We start from the raw sequence: 14,121 nt of genomic DNA, 5'->3' as shown, positions 1-14,121 counted from the left end.
ATATTGACGTAAAAGGTGTTGTTCAGGATTAAAACGGCATTTCATTGTTCCACATAATCTCCTTAAAGACAACAGTGGTGATAGTTGTGGCGTTTAACTCGTCAAGTTACGGCTCCGAGACAATACATTCCTTTAACAATACACCACCCCCACATCTCATTCCAAAATAATAACCGATGAAACTCGCCTCTATGTTCCTTCAGTATGACAACACACCTTCACGCTGGAATGTCTGAGAGCCAGTAGTATCTGAAAATATCTCTCTACATTAGGATGTCAACTATGTCAGATGACAGCAATACTGGCGAGTAAATGGCCTCGATTGTCTGCGGCCTGCCTTTAAGTGGAAGGAATTTCAGATGGACAGATTATCGCATTCACAAGTCTGCCATGTTCTGACCACTCTATCTCATGACACTGTTTTCTGGTAAAAGTGTGTGTGTGTGTGTGTGTGTGTGTGTGTGTGGTGGTTGTTGTTTATAGGTTATTGGTCAGGGTGAGAAAGGCTGAGAGAGCGATTCCCTGCTCCATAGCCGAGGGAAAGGCCATTACGTTAGCTCCATTATGCCTTGTGAGGTTTGTTCTTGTTTATACAGTAGAGCTATGAACCAAGCAAAGGTCCAATCCCCCCCCTCCACGCCCCCCCGCCCCCTCTGTACCGTCACAGCTGCTGCCCCATACTGACTAGGGTTGGTCTCTGTGTAAACATTAGCCATCTTTAAGTGGAAGACAATGAGGAAATGACAGGAGGTGGCGGTGGCGGCGGTGGTGGCGAGGCGTGCGGTGGGGGCATTTGATGACATTCAAGGATGAATTTCCAGATGAAACAGAGGGATGACATCACGGCAAAGTCAGCTAGTAGGACATGGAGAGGCCCGGTAATGCAACACCATACATAAACACTGGACAGCTGTATTTATAGGAGGATTGTCTCATGGTTCTATCGGCCTCCATGAATCCTATTATCTGATTTAGTAAACGCTCCTTCCCTCTGCGAGAGACTGGCAGCTTTAGTACATAAACCCTCATCTGGGCACTTATTAAGGGCCGCGTTGTTAGGCCGATCACTATTGTTGTGGCATTACAAACTGGTAATATCACTACTGGATGGGACATTACCTCATCACCTCCTCTGATAAGCCTAATGGCAATATTTGTATACGTCTGTGAGCTATTTGGTGGGGAATTATACACAGCTGTCAAGAGTTGGAGGGGTTCAGCTCCATGCAGTCACAGGGACCCCACAGTGGGTGGCCACAGGGTGTACCGTCGATATGAGAGTAAGACATAACATGTGGTGCCTCCTATGGGAGACAGGAGAGGAGAGAAGGAGAGGAGAGGTCCAGATGGCAGAGTGATGCACCTGCTGGAAGAGAGTTTCACAACAATCCTCCAGGAAGCTGATGGACAGAAACACAGACAGAGGGAGAGGAAGAGAGGGAGAGAGAGCGAGAGAAAGAGAGATACACCGAGCAAAGTAACCCCAAAGTGTCATCCACTTACATATCTCCTCAGCTTCTTCTCCGGCGGAGACTTCCTCAGCCAGCCTTGGAAGACGATCTCTCCCCCGCTCATGTTTGTGTCTGTGTGTCCTCTGCGTCTTGTTGCTCTGTCACTGGAACATGACGGGAGCTGTGAAGGCTTCGCTGCTCAAAGTGCTGTCGGCGTTTGGCACTCACTGGTGCAGTCTGCTCCCCCCATTTGATTACACCAAAGTAGTGTTAATCGGAGATGTTGCCAGTCGCTCCTAGTGGATCCGTGCGTAAACCGGCGCGTAAAAGGAGGAGAAAAATAGGACCCGAATGGGGAAAGAAAAAGGCGCAACTTGGCTGTGAAGGGGTTCTGACGCGCGTCCACAGCTGACGAGGAGCCGCGGCGGGGGAAACTCAACTGATGTGGGCTGAGGAAGTATCGTCGGGTGTCTGCAGTTTGTTTTCCCAACTCACACCCCGCCCACCGAGCGCAGAGAGGGTGGGCAGCGCGGAGAGAGGGGTGGGCAGCGCCGGGGATGGACAGGATGGGAGAGCCGCGCGCCGCCAAGTGTCCCCCCCGACAGGCCAGCGACAAAAAGTTCCAATCCCGTCAGAAACCTTCGGGATTCCACCGTGTGTGCGTTCGAATCTCGGTCGCGTTCGAAAAGAGCAACGTGGAAACGAGGCTTTGTTCCAAATGCGGAAACGGATCCTGGTTATCAATGTATTCGATCAAATCCCGTCAAATGCCTCGCCAAACAGCTCAAACCGCCATTCAGACCAGAAAGAGTTTTAATGGCGGTTTGTGAGTTTTTAAAAGAGGATAAAGGAAATAAACGCGTCAAATGTTGCGTTTACTGCCTGAGTAACAAGCATTGAGTCAATTAATAGAAATGGGAAAACGCACCATCTTGTGGAAAACTGTGGCAGATTACGGAGGACGAACAGGTTGAAGAGACAATTTGGGAATATCAGCAATAATTAGTGGGTGACGTAATTATCAGATATCTATACAGCTGTTATGTCAAGTTTATGCACAATCCGTACACGTACTGTGCTATATTCAAGGTTTATATACAAAATACAAACTAGTAAATGTGTTCCTAAACTCTTATTATTATTATTACTCTATATTGCTTGACTTATATTTCTTGATTTATACTATTATATTGTCTGTGAAGAATGTCTTTGCTCAGTTTGAACTTGAGTTTGAGCACTAAACACAATCAAACCTTGATTCATGGTTGTAAACAACTCAATCAATCAATTAACAAAATGTGTGCATTTGATTTGGAACACCAATAAATCATCAATCGTAAATGAAAAACTTATTATTATATTTATTTGATGTTTACAAGTTCCCCCAAAAGCTGGTAGATTAGGATCCCAGTGCATTTGTTTTTTCGTTTACAAGTTCATGACACACAGCTCCGGCTTCTGCTTCATAGTAGACACGTTCCAGAAACCCTGGGAAAAGGAATCACATCTTTTATGTTGTCCACCCCGAGGATGCACTGCAAATATCGCTCAAACCCCAGACCGAAGCCTCCGTGAGGGACGGAGCCAAAGCGCCTCAAATCCAAATACCTGTGAATGAAAGGTTTTCATTAAATCTCTGATGAAGTGGCCTTTCTATGAATCTGTTAAATGACTATCATGTTGTTAAGAAGTTTGTGTTTACCAGCTGTAGGTGTCCTCCAATCCGGCCCTGGAAAAGCAGAAGGGTTGACGTCAGAGAGTGTGAGTATCAAACTTTCCCTAAACTCCTCCAGCGCTAAACTCATTCTCAGTTATTGTGCAAATCATCTGTAGATTCTGCAATCAGATAACAGATTTAGTTGGAAGTTACAACCTCTACAAAAGCTGCTAGACAAGGTTCGACTAAAAGTTTACAGATAAATGAGATAAGATATGTTAATGCTGTCACAAAGGACTAATATTACCACTTTAATGAAACGGAAGAGAGTTGTGTTTGAAAGAGGCGAGATGTTTACAGCGAGGATGACTAAGATATGGAAGGTGTAATGATTTCCGTTTATCTGCATAAGCCACAAGAAAAGTCAGAAAATGAGTCAGATAGTTAAGTGTGTAACCACAAGGCGTAAAGTGGATTTAAATGTTTTATAACCCAAGCACGGTATCGAAATGAATCACGCCATGGAATCCTTATCCACTCTCCCTTTTCTATTTGAAGCAGTTGAGAAAAAAATTGTGGTTGTGTTAAGTAGAAACTTTGACACTCAAACGCTAAATGAGTGAAATCTTGGAATTCTGAATGCAATTTTGAAATGAATCCATCACTTTGTGGAAAGTTTCAGTTATGTTCTTCTTATCTGGAATTCTATATGGAATGAAGGCATAAATACAAAGAAGTGATTTGGGTGTTGGCTCTATGGAACACAGAGGGCCTCCAGTTTGTTTGGTTTGTGATACAGATGGTTAACAGATGAAATTTTAATTAAAAACATTACGTTAACCCCGTCCCTCCTATTTGTTCCTTCACGGCTGCTAATCTATGGATTTTATTTTTCACTCAAAAGGGGGGAACAGAACAGAACAGCTTTAGGATGAACACGCCACCATCTGACCGTCCAATACTCCCTGTTCTTACTGTTGTAACCGAGCACTGAGCAAATCCAGCCTCTCCTCTCTCAGCGTGCCCCCACAGAGCTCTCCAACTCCTGGCACCAGAAGGTCCACTGCAGCTGTCTGCAGACAAACGACAGTCAGAGTCAGCTTGGATATGCTAATCATTGCGATAAACCAACTGGTGCTGCTCAAAGGGAATTGAGTGGTTAAATCATTGATCGGGCGGTGCCTGTGTGTCTTACTGTATGCTTAGGATGGTCCAGGTTGTCTCTTGCATAAAAAGGCTTCAGATTGTAAGGATAATCAGTGACAAAGACTGGAATGTTGCCACAATGTTTCACCAGGTGCTTCTCGTGTTCAGTCTGAAGGTCACAGCCCCACTGCAGAGAAGAAGAGCTAAGGTCAGACCAATCTAAGACCGGGATTATCTCCGATGGGCTACACAGTAACCGGAGCGCTGTAGAGTGAAGGTGTTAATGCCAAACAGTTGCAGGTAGATATCGGGTCAGATCCATCAAGCAGAGAAGAAACCAAATGGGACTTACGTCTACGGGGAAGACAAATGTCTGAGAGCTGCGCTTTAGGACGTCTATAGCCTCAGTGTAGGTCATCCTAAAAGCAGAATAAGGTGATGTCGTTCATTCACCGCCTTCAGACATTTGGCTTCATTTTGACCTTTACTGTGCTGGAAACTTACACACTGAATTTCCTCTTCAGCATGGCGTCCACGTCGTTCTGAGGAGTGTAAATAATAATAGACTCAAGTCAGGTGCAGTCATGGCTGGTAGGAAAAAGTGGGCAGTTGAAGCAGTCAAGTGAAATGAGTGTCCTTCACGACAACTCACCCTGTGTCCAGGAGTCACATGCTTATGAAATAAATCCACATCCGCCGCACAGCGAGCCAAGACGTGCTCTGTAGCGGACCTGAACACGTCCTCCATGACCTGGAGTGGGTCCAGTTTAATAATTAAAGCTGTGCAGGCCACTAAATACAAGGGCAGCATCACAAGTCAGCTAAGGGAACTCTAACATCAATTCACTCATTACAGGTGCTCTGCTCTGCAAAATCAGCTCCTATACGATGACTGTCGGTACTTGTGTTTCTTACAGTATAACAAAGGATTCAAAGTAGACCTCTAAATAAGCACAAGAACATGTAAATCTGTTTAATATGTCACATTTAAAGCAACGATATTGTATTCAACATCTGCCAAACCACTGATGTGATCCTCTCTGTCCTAGAAACTGAAGTGACTCAGGGAGAAAAACAGAAGTGGTTTGTTGGACTCTGATATCGCAGAGTCACATTGAGCTGGAGGACAAAGTCACAGCGTTACCTTCATGAGATCCTCTAAGGAGTGTGTGAAGGAGACCTCAGCCTCCACCATGTAGAACTCAGCCAGGTGCCGTCTGCTCTGGGAGTTCTCTGCACGGAAAGTCGGCCCAAATGTGTAGACTCTGGAAAAAGCCCTGCAAGAGATTGAGAAGCGAGACACACTTAGTACCGCGCGTGTGTGTGTGTGTGTGTGTGTAAGATGGATGGTGCCGTGTAGATGAATTCATTCAGCTTGTCGCACCCTGACATCACCTCCAGGTGAAGTTGACCAGACACGGTGAGGAAGGTTGGGACTGAGAAGAAATAGTCATCCTCTTCCGTCTTCTCTGGGCCAGATGGCTGAAGGCAGAAGTAATTTGTTAACAGTGTAAACAAAGTAAACAGTATTGTATTTTTAAGACATATTGCAGACGTTCAACTCTGATTGTGCTGCTGGAACAAAAACATCTTAGCAGTGATACAAATTCCTTAAAATGAAAAAGTCCAATGTCCACTCTTGATGGACGTGTGTGTGGTTTCTGTTCACACCAGAGCTTTAATCAACAACCTGAGAGCCGATCACACACACACACACACCACAGAAGATGGACTGCTGGACTTTATGAACCAGGACTTTAACTTTGAGGACAAATACAAACACATGAGTAGACCCTTACCTCAACCTGAAAGAGCTCTCCTGCCCCCTCACAGTCATTGGAGGTGATCACTGGAGTGTGAATCTGAACAAAGCCATTTTCCTAAAAAAGAAGAAACGGTAAATAAAAGTACCATGGAGGGAAAACTCCTCCACCGCCGGTCTCACCTTGAAATACGAGTGGATGGCGGCAGCAGCCTCACTTCGTATCCTCAACAGGGAGCTGAAGGCGTTGGTTCGACACCTCAGATGAGGGAAGTGGCGGATGTACTCCAGGCCGTGTCTCTCTTTGATCTTAAAGGGAAAATCCTGAAATAAGAGGACAAATTTAGATGACACCTTGACAAGTATGTCATAATAAAGTTCAATCACACAGAGACGGTGCAATGTGAACCTCTACAGTGTGTGGGAAGGAGACAGGTTCACTTACCACAGGGTTACATTCTCCAACCACCAGAATCTGTTCCGCTTCGAGTTCAACCGGCTGCTTTTGGTGAGGACTTTTCTTCAAGCGGCCCGTGACTTCGACAGCACTGCCAAATGTGAGCGACCTTGATTTTAATGGAACAGAAAAAGGAACCCGTGCTCACTTCATACCTTAAACAGCACATTAAGGATTAACACCGAGGGGGGAAATGTCAACGTTTAAGGCCTCACGGATCATTCAGCTCCGAAGTGGCGACGATCTGTAAGGACTGTAAGGAGCTGCCATCGTTCACGTGGAGAAAGAGGTTTGCCCTCTGCGCTCTGACAGAGCGAACCCAACCCTAAGAGAGTCACCAGATCATCAATCAAACTGCACTTAAAGGCTCATTTTAGGAACACAGAAATCTCAGCGCTCTCTGTTATCACAACTCTTTGATTATAACACGTTCACGTCACAAAGAGCAACTTGGTACAGTTCAGTTGTTGGAATTTCCTTGATAACAAATGTTGGGAATTAGGTCAAATCTATTGCATTAAGGATGTATAGAATAATAGATATAATAGTATAGAATAATAGAGAATAGCAAAAACGTGGTAAGATTAAAAAGGAAGTCTTGTTCAACAAAACAGCCAAAAGCAAAAGCACAAAGCTGATAAAATACAACATTATATATATAAGAAATATAGTATAGTACAGTCTAAATATAATGATCGCTCATGTTACCTCTACTTTGACATTTTCTCCCAATTCTGCACCTGAAAGCGCTTCAGATATCCTGAGTTTTATTGGCGTCTCCTTGCAATAACGACGAATATTTACTAATATTCCCCGTGATATTGGTGTGTTTAGAGCAAAAACTAACGACTTAGCTGCAGCCTGAAACATCGTGGAAAAACACCGCAGAGACCGAGACAAAAACACTACAAGCACCGCATGTTGAATCGGTGTATAGACAGATAATTAGACATATTCAATCTAATTGTTACGATCTCTAAAGTCTCTTCCTTGCATTGACTTTCACGTTGTATCATTTGGCTGCAAGAAACTCTTCCTGTTTCGGTCTTTCACCATTCGTCCAATCCTGTCACGCGGTTTACGATCAACCAATCAGAGTCCGGCTGCGTATATCCGGCTTCTAAAGGATCTTGGGGCTTGTAGTTTTACAAATGGTGTCACAGTTTAAGGGTCTAGAGCAGGGTGAGACAACCTGCGGCTCTTTTGCCATATTCACTGGCTCCTGTGGCTTTGGAAACAAATTTTTAATGGAAAATTATATCTTTACATTTGATCTTCATGTATTATTGTGAGATTTACGTTCTCATATTGTAAAAATGTGTAGTTTATACACCGAACTAAGACTAATGTTTACAAATTTCGGCAACTAAATTGTGCGTCATAGCGTCACGTGAACCGCCCGGCGCCTTTTCCTCTGGAGGTGAGAGAGAAACAGAAGCAGAACAGAGCAAATGTACTTTTAAGAATCGGGTCAAATCTCCCAAACTCCACTGCTGCTGCTGCTGCTCGATGCTCAGATTATTCAGAAAGTTAAAGATACGTCACTGCCTGCAAAGACCGACAGAGACAAGAAACTGTCAACCAACATCACCAGTCTGCAGATGGAGGACATCAGTTCAGAGCAGGTATATGAACTGGGCCAAACGGTACACAACTTCTCCACTATTGTCCAATTTTGTTGGTAATAACACCCCCCAACAAATATAAGACAATTATTTTGAAAACTTCCCTTTGTTGTAGTTCTATAATTAGCTCATTAAATTATTGTAATGGGAATGCAGAGTATGAAGCCCGCTGTAACTCTAACCCGCTGCAGAGACATCCCATGTGGTTAAATATATTATTGAATGCTCATTTACAATGAAAAGTAATGTTTATTGGCTAATTTAGACTTAATAAGCTGTGTCCTTCATTATGAGACTGGTCTAGAGTTAAATATAATACAAATGATTATGTTTATTGTTTACGACATTTACTTTAACAGCCTTTAGTTAAACAAGTAAACACAATCTTGTATTGGAGAGTGTGTGTAGATGTTTGCAATTGAAATACTGGATGATTCAGACAAACAAAAACTAATAATCAGGACCAAAAAAAAGGAGAAAACTCTTCTGCTCTCTGCTTTATTCTCTGTAGTAAATCTTTCATATTTCACTGTCAGTCACTGTCCATCAGCCAGGCAGACAAGCAGCCAAGTTGTATTTGTAGGCAGTGAAATTAATTTGATTTTGTCTGTGGAACAATGTGACACATTTCCCCGATGCCTTGCCGGGAAATCTCATCCCTAACCACACAGTCGGACCAAGATTTGATGGAAAATGCTGTTATACAAGGACGGTGCTAAATGTTTTTAACAGCACATCTGTGGAGGGGATTGGCCAGTGAGTGCCGTGAAGCAAACAGAATAGAAACCTCTTTAATCTTGCCATTAAACAGTATCTTTCTCCAATTTGAGGTCCGCTCGTGCATAAACTTTATTAATTCAATGCCCCAAAACGACTCTGGGTCTATTCCCAGCGTTTCCCTGCTGAAGTAAATCAGTTCATGGCACAAATGTAATAAGATGCCACAGACAATTATTCACCCGGCCCCTCCTGTCACCTCTGGAGCCCCTGGTCTGGGCCTGCCAGCACCCACAGAGCTCGGCGTCTCCACCTCCGGCTACTTATGACACATCATCATTAAAACATACATGATGCATTTGAAAAGTCAGCCGGGTCACTGATATTAATTATCCCCAGCATGCGTGGAGCAATTATGCTGCTGGTCTCACGTTAATGAGGAGCAGAACAATTATAGATTCTCACTCGGTGACGGAGACGGAGACGGTGCAATATGCTACAAAAGTCCGATTTGGCAAGGTCACGCACGTGTTTCTGTGCCTGCAGAAGAAGAATCTGAAGTACCTGAGCAAGATCTCTCTCGCTGTGTGTCTCTCTCTCTTCTCTCTTCTCTCTTCTCTCTCTCTCTCTCTCTCGTGGCATCAAGAGGAATCAAGTACCTGAGCAAGATCTGTCTCTGTCTGTCTGTCTGTCTGTCTGTCTGTCTGTCTGTCTGTCTGTCTGTCTGTCTGTCTGTCTGTGTCTCTCTCTCTCTCTCTCTCTCTCTCTCTCTCTCTCTCTCTCTCTCTCTCTCTCTCTCTCTCTCTCTCTCCCCTCTTGGCATCATCAAGAATCAAGTACCTGAGCAAGACCTTTCTGTCTGTCTGTCTGTCTGTCTGTCTGACTTTCTCTCTCTCTCCCACATCTCTATCTCTCTCTCTCCCACGTCTCTCTCTCTCTACCTCTAGGGGCATCAAGAAGAATCAAGAATCTGGTACCTGAGCAAAATCTCTCTCTCTCTCTCTCTCTCTCTCTCTGCCCCCCTCTCTCTGTCTGTCTCTCTCTCTCTCTCTCTCTCTCTCTCTCTCTCTCTCTCTCTCTCTCTCTCTTTCTCTCTGTCTGCCCCCCCCCCCTCTGTCTCTGTCTCTCTCTCTCTGTCTGCCCCCCTCTATCTCTTTCTCTGCCTCTCTCTCACTCTCTTTCCTTCTCTCTCATCCCATGCCATATCTCTTTCCCCCACTAGGTAGTGCTCTAACTCTATGCGAGTTTCCAATGCTCCTCAGATCCCCACCCTACTGAAGATTTCTCCATTTCCCCCTGAGTTGCCTCCAGTATATTATTAATTTACAGCTCGGAGGTCTGCTGATATGGAAAGAAGCTGATATAGTTATGTTCTCTCCGCACCTCTATCAAGAATAATCTAAAAGACTGCCGGCTTTCATCGGTAGCAGATAGTCCACGGTAACAGTGCATTCAGGTTGGATCCTGGAGCTTCTCAACGCATCAATAGGAACGGCAAAGCTGACGTTCACCTGGCATTTATAGCTCTGACAATGTTTTGTAACGTCCCCTCTCTTGCCAGCGTGACACATTCCCTGACAACTTGCAAACGGATGATTCGCTTGATAGCATGTCACACATTTATATTTTTCTACAGGCGTCCGCCCCCACACTAACCACATGGAAGATAGAGGCAGGAAACAATGCAGCACAGCACAGCGGGCTTGTGCCTGTGTGATATTCCTACATGCCTCGCTAAAGAATGTAAAGTATAAAGCCAACAAGAGAAAGCAAACGTCTCTTAGAGTGAGAGGTATGCAGCTCTGTTGATGGCGCCTCCACAGGTAGCCGAGTTGTTTTGGCTGTGGCCTGACATCCTTATTTGGGCTTAACAACTTGATAAAATCAATACGCGATTAGTCAGCAAAACAAAGGATTTCGCTGTAAAAGCTAGGATCTCTGGAGGATCACTGAACTTAGAGGGCAAGCACATCCTGGGCTCATAGCAGAGAGCGGGCCACAGTATTGACAGCATCTGCGGCCCCTTCCACCAGGCTTCATCAACTCCAAATATTCTGCATTCAGAAATGGGAGGGCGCATTGATTTTATGTAACATGGCTCGTTAAGTGCTGATTAGACCATTATAGTGATGTGATTTCATGGAATGGGTTTGGGTGACAGGCAGCCAATCACAAATCTGAGCGAACTAACAACCCCTACTGAAAGAGATTTGGGCTGCCGCATTGCTTTACCTATGACTCGCCAAGATAAGTGTGACAATTACTGGCAGAATATTGCATTTGCGTCAGCATAAATGTAATGGAGCGGCTTTGAAAGTCTCCCAACTTGGAGAAAATATCCGTGAACCATGTCCAAGACGTTCTCTCTTTGGGAATAATGATGTTGAGCTATCGCAGGGTGACCAGAATCGCATTTTTGTGAAATCAAATGAGTATATTTGTGAAATGAGCACTTGCAGAGAGCCTGCTGAAACCCACGTAATGAGAACTGCCATCAAATGGGAATTAGATGTCCAGTGTCTGAGACGTGGACATGGCCTCCTTTCTTAGGCAGGAAAGGTTTGAAGCACAAGTTATTCTTAACCAAAAAAAGTTTGCCAGAAGTAACTTGGATAGTTTCAAAGACAGACAATTTCTACAAAATGCCACTTTTTTTGTGTGGAGTGAACACAAAGCTCTGTGAGGCGAACATATAAAGTCTCCTCTGAAGGAACACCAAGTACTTGCACTTTTAAAATTGTCACAGCTCATTCTGAGTGGAGCTCTGGTGGAGCTGCGTAGGGATCTTCATCCTGCACTCCAACATCCACATAACTCTCTCTCCCTGTGAGTGCTGGTGAGGAAAAACAATAATGTTAAATCATTGATTACACCATGGTTCTCCTGCTATAATGTGTCACTGTCTTCAAGATTTGTTGTGATGATCATAGGAAAACCTGAAATCAGCACCCAGGCAGAGTCTTCCAGTTTTTACGTGAGCGACTCCATGGTAGAAGGTCAAATTGTGATGAAAACAAAAACCAACAGAATGGAAGTATTTGTGATCGGCAGTAGAAGAAAATTCACCCAACATTCACACATTTACATCTTGTCTAAAACCTTAAAGATTCCACCTCCGATTACCAATTTTCACCTTTTTCTTGTTCTTGTCAAACACCTACCTGAAACAAACTGAAAATAAAAGGAATAAATAGAAAAATAGAGAAGCAGAGACATAATGTAGCTGTTGTACCCCATGCACACACGTCAGAGGCGAATGAGGCCATTCTTTCTCGTCTTCACTTTTCTTGTCACTTGTCAAAGCCATCATTAGGAGGACGCACGATGGGCTCTGCGTTGGTTTCCAGCTCCATTTATTGGGTAATTTACGCAAATGGTTTGAAATTTACATTCTCAGTTTTGACATCAGGATTAAATGGGTCAACCTAGATAAAAATTTCATTTCTTCTCTCACCTATGAACCTATGAGTATGACAGTGAAGTGTTACTAATAAATGTTATCTTGTGGTTTTGAGTCAATTGGCCTCTGGATTCTCACTGAGATGTTTTGACAATTTTGGTTTGGGAAATGTGTAGATTCTTCCCTCAAAACATTCCTGTGTTGGGTGTTTCCAGACAGGCTTTGAAAAGGAGAACATCTGCAAAAGGACTTTTTCTGATCCGTAGCTCCACCTGAAGGTTTAGCATTCATTTTTCGCAGCGAAAAACGACTGTAAACTGCAGCAAAGTACGAAATCCAGTACACATGCACCACACGCATATTTATCACTCTATTCAGCGATGTGATGTACTGTCTTTCCATCTGTCTGGTTCTTTGTCCGTGACCTATATATGTCAAACAATAGTGGCCAGATTGGCAGGATGTTTGGCTGTGCACAATTATAATCCCAAAAGAGAAAGAAATCTGTTTACGCTGGTGACCCCATGACCTTGCCAGGTCAGACTTTGCTGATGTAAGTCATGAATTAACTGCATCATAACAGTGATATGAAGATATTAAGATATTCATGTAAGGTGTACAGACATTCAAATAGATGTAGATGAGTCTGACACTTGACCCACACTACACATGATTATGACTTTCTCTAGTTTCTCTAGTTGACTTTTCTGAACCAGGTTTTCTTCACCTCCATTTTCTCAGTTTTTCTATTCTCTCGTTCATTTTCTTCACCTCCTTGTTCTTGTTTTTCTATTCTCTCGTTCTTTTTCTTCACCTCCATTTTCCCAGTTTTCTATTCTCTCGTTCTTTTTCTTCACCTCCATTTTCTCAGTTTTCTATTCTCTCGTTCTTTTTCTTCACCTCCATTTTCCCAGTTTTCTATTCTCTTGTTCTTTTTCTTCACCTCCATTTTCTCAGTTTTCTATTCTCTGGTTCAATTTCTTCACCTCCATTTTCTCAGTTTTCTATTCCCTCGTTCTTTTTCTTCACCTCTTTACTCAGTTTTGTATTCTCGTTCTTTTTCTTCAACTCCCTTTCCTCAGTTTTGTATTCCCTCATTCTTCTTCTTAACCTCCATTTTCTCAGTTTTCTATTCCCTAGTTCTTTATCTTCACCTCAATTTTCTCAGTTTTCTATTCCATCCTTTTTTTCTTCACAAGAAGCCATTTGTTTTTTGTGTGTTTTATAAATATACATTTATTTATCATGCAAATTTGTTGCTTGGTATCTTTTTATTATTTGAGTAGCAAAAGACAGAATAAAAAGATGAAAAACATGAAAGAATGAGAGAATAGAAAACTGGGAAAATGAAGGTGAAGAAAAAGAATGAGAGAATAGAAAACTGAGAAAGGAAAAGAGGATAACAATATGTAACAATGAGAAAAAAGGTGAAGAAAAAGAATGATAGAAAATCAAGGAATAGGAGGTGAGGAAAAATAATGAGAATAGGAAAAGGAGTAAAAGAGGTAAAGAAAATAAACGAGAGAAAAGAAAATTGAGAATGAAGGAGGTGAAGAAAAAGAACGATAGAATGGGAAAGAAAAAAAGAGGTCAAGAAAAATAGCGAGAGAATGGAATAATGAAAAAAATATAAAAAGGTGATTAAAAAAAACGAGAATAGAAAGAAGTGACAGAACGAGAAAAAAGGAGTGCAATAAAACGATGGAGCCAACAAAGAGTGAAGAAAGAACAACACAATGAGAAAATTTGAAAAAAAGAACAGAACGAAAACAATGCTGGAGAAAGAACGACAGAACGAAAAAAGTACTTTGAAGAACAATGGAATGAGAAAAAAAGGGGGCACTAAAGAAAGACAGAAAATTCAAGTGGGCGTGGCTTATTCTTCAAAAGACATACTGCATCTCAT

The 14,121-nt window shown here is 42.9% G+C and overlaps 2 protein-coding genes across 3 annotated transcripts in view; both read right to left on the bottom strand.

The window, feature by feature from the left end:
- The window catches only part of gab2 (GRB2-associated binding protein 2), a 34,803-nt gene extending 32,325 nt beyond the window's left edge, over positions 1 to 2,478 (bottom strand). For both annotated transcript variants that reach the window (XM_076146334.1, XM_076146335.1), the window contains exon 1: positions 1,504 to 2,478. In XM_076146334.1, coding sequence (XP_076002449.1) covers positions 1,504 to 1,575 — 72 coding nt within the window. In that variant the 5' untranslated portion in view covers positions 1,576 to 2,478. The remainder of the gene's footprint in view (positions 1 to 1,503) is intronic.
- Positions 2,479 to 2,788: 310 nt separating this feature from the next.
- On the bottom strand, positions 2,789 to 7,498 carry nars2 (asparaginyl-tRNA synthetase 2, mitochondrial). Its single transcript, XM_076146524.1, has 14 exons — positions 7,182 to 7,498; positions 6,689 to 6,798; positions 6,462 to 6,582; positions 6,200 to 6,340; positions 6,054 to 6,134; positions 5,639 to 5,736; positions 5,399 to 5,531; positions 4,907 to 5,005; positions 4,759 to 4,796; positions 4,607 to 4,673; positions 4,304 to 4,441; positions 4,084 to 4,181; positions 3,154 to 3,180; positions 2,789 to 3,059 (listed from the first exon to the last, which is right to left on the bottom strand). Exons 1-14 carry the CDS (start codon positions 7,341 to 7,343, stop codon positions 2,915 to 2,917), a joined length of 1,458 nt encoding a protein of 485 aa, XP_076002639.1. The 5' UTR covers positions 7,344 to 7,498; the 3' UTR covers positions 2,789 to 2,914.
- Positions 7,499 to 14,121: the final 6,623 nt, after the last annotated feature.

This window comes from Genypterus blacodes, unplaced genomic scaffold (assembly GCF_046128005.1).
Source record: "Genypterus blacodes isolate CSIRO-AG114 ecotype Tasmania unplaced genomic scaffold, CSIRO-AGI_Gbla_v1 ptg000032l_1, whole genome shotgun sequence".
NCBI classification, from domain to species: domain Eukaryota; kingdom Metazoa; phylum Chordata; class Actinopteri; order Ophidiiformes; family Ophidiidae; genus Genypterus; species Genypterus blacodes.
Note: the sequence above shows the minus strand (reverse complement) of the source record. Positions and strands in the feature narration are given on the sequence as shown.

Coding starts and splice junctions, on each gene's coding strand:
- nars2 (XM_076146524.1), bottom strand. CDS start 7,343: ATGTTTCAGGCTGCAGCTAAGTCGTTAGTTTTTGCTCTAAACACACCA. Junction 6,583..6,688: donor ACTTCGGAGCTGAATGATCC/GTGAGGCCTTAA, acceptor ATTAAAATCAAG/GTCGCTCACATTTGGCAGTG. Junction 3,181..4,083: donor CTCAGTGCTCGGTTACAACA/GTAAGAACAGGG, acceptor CTGCTTTTCCAG/GGCCGGATTGGAGGACACCT.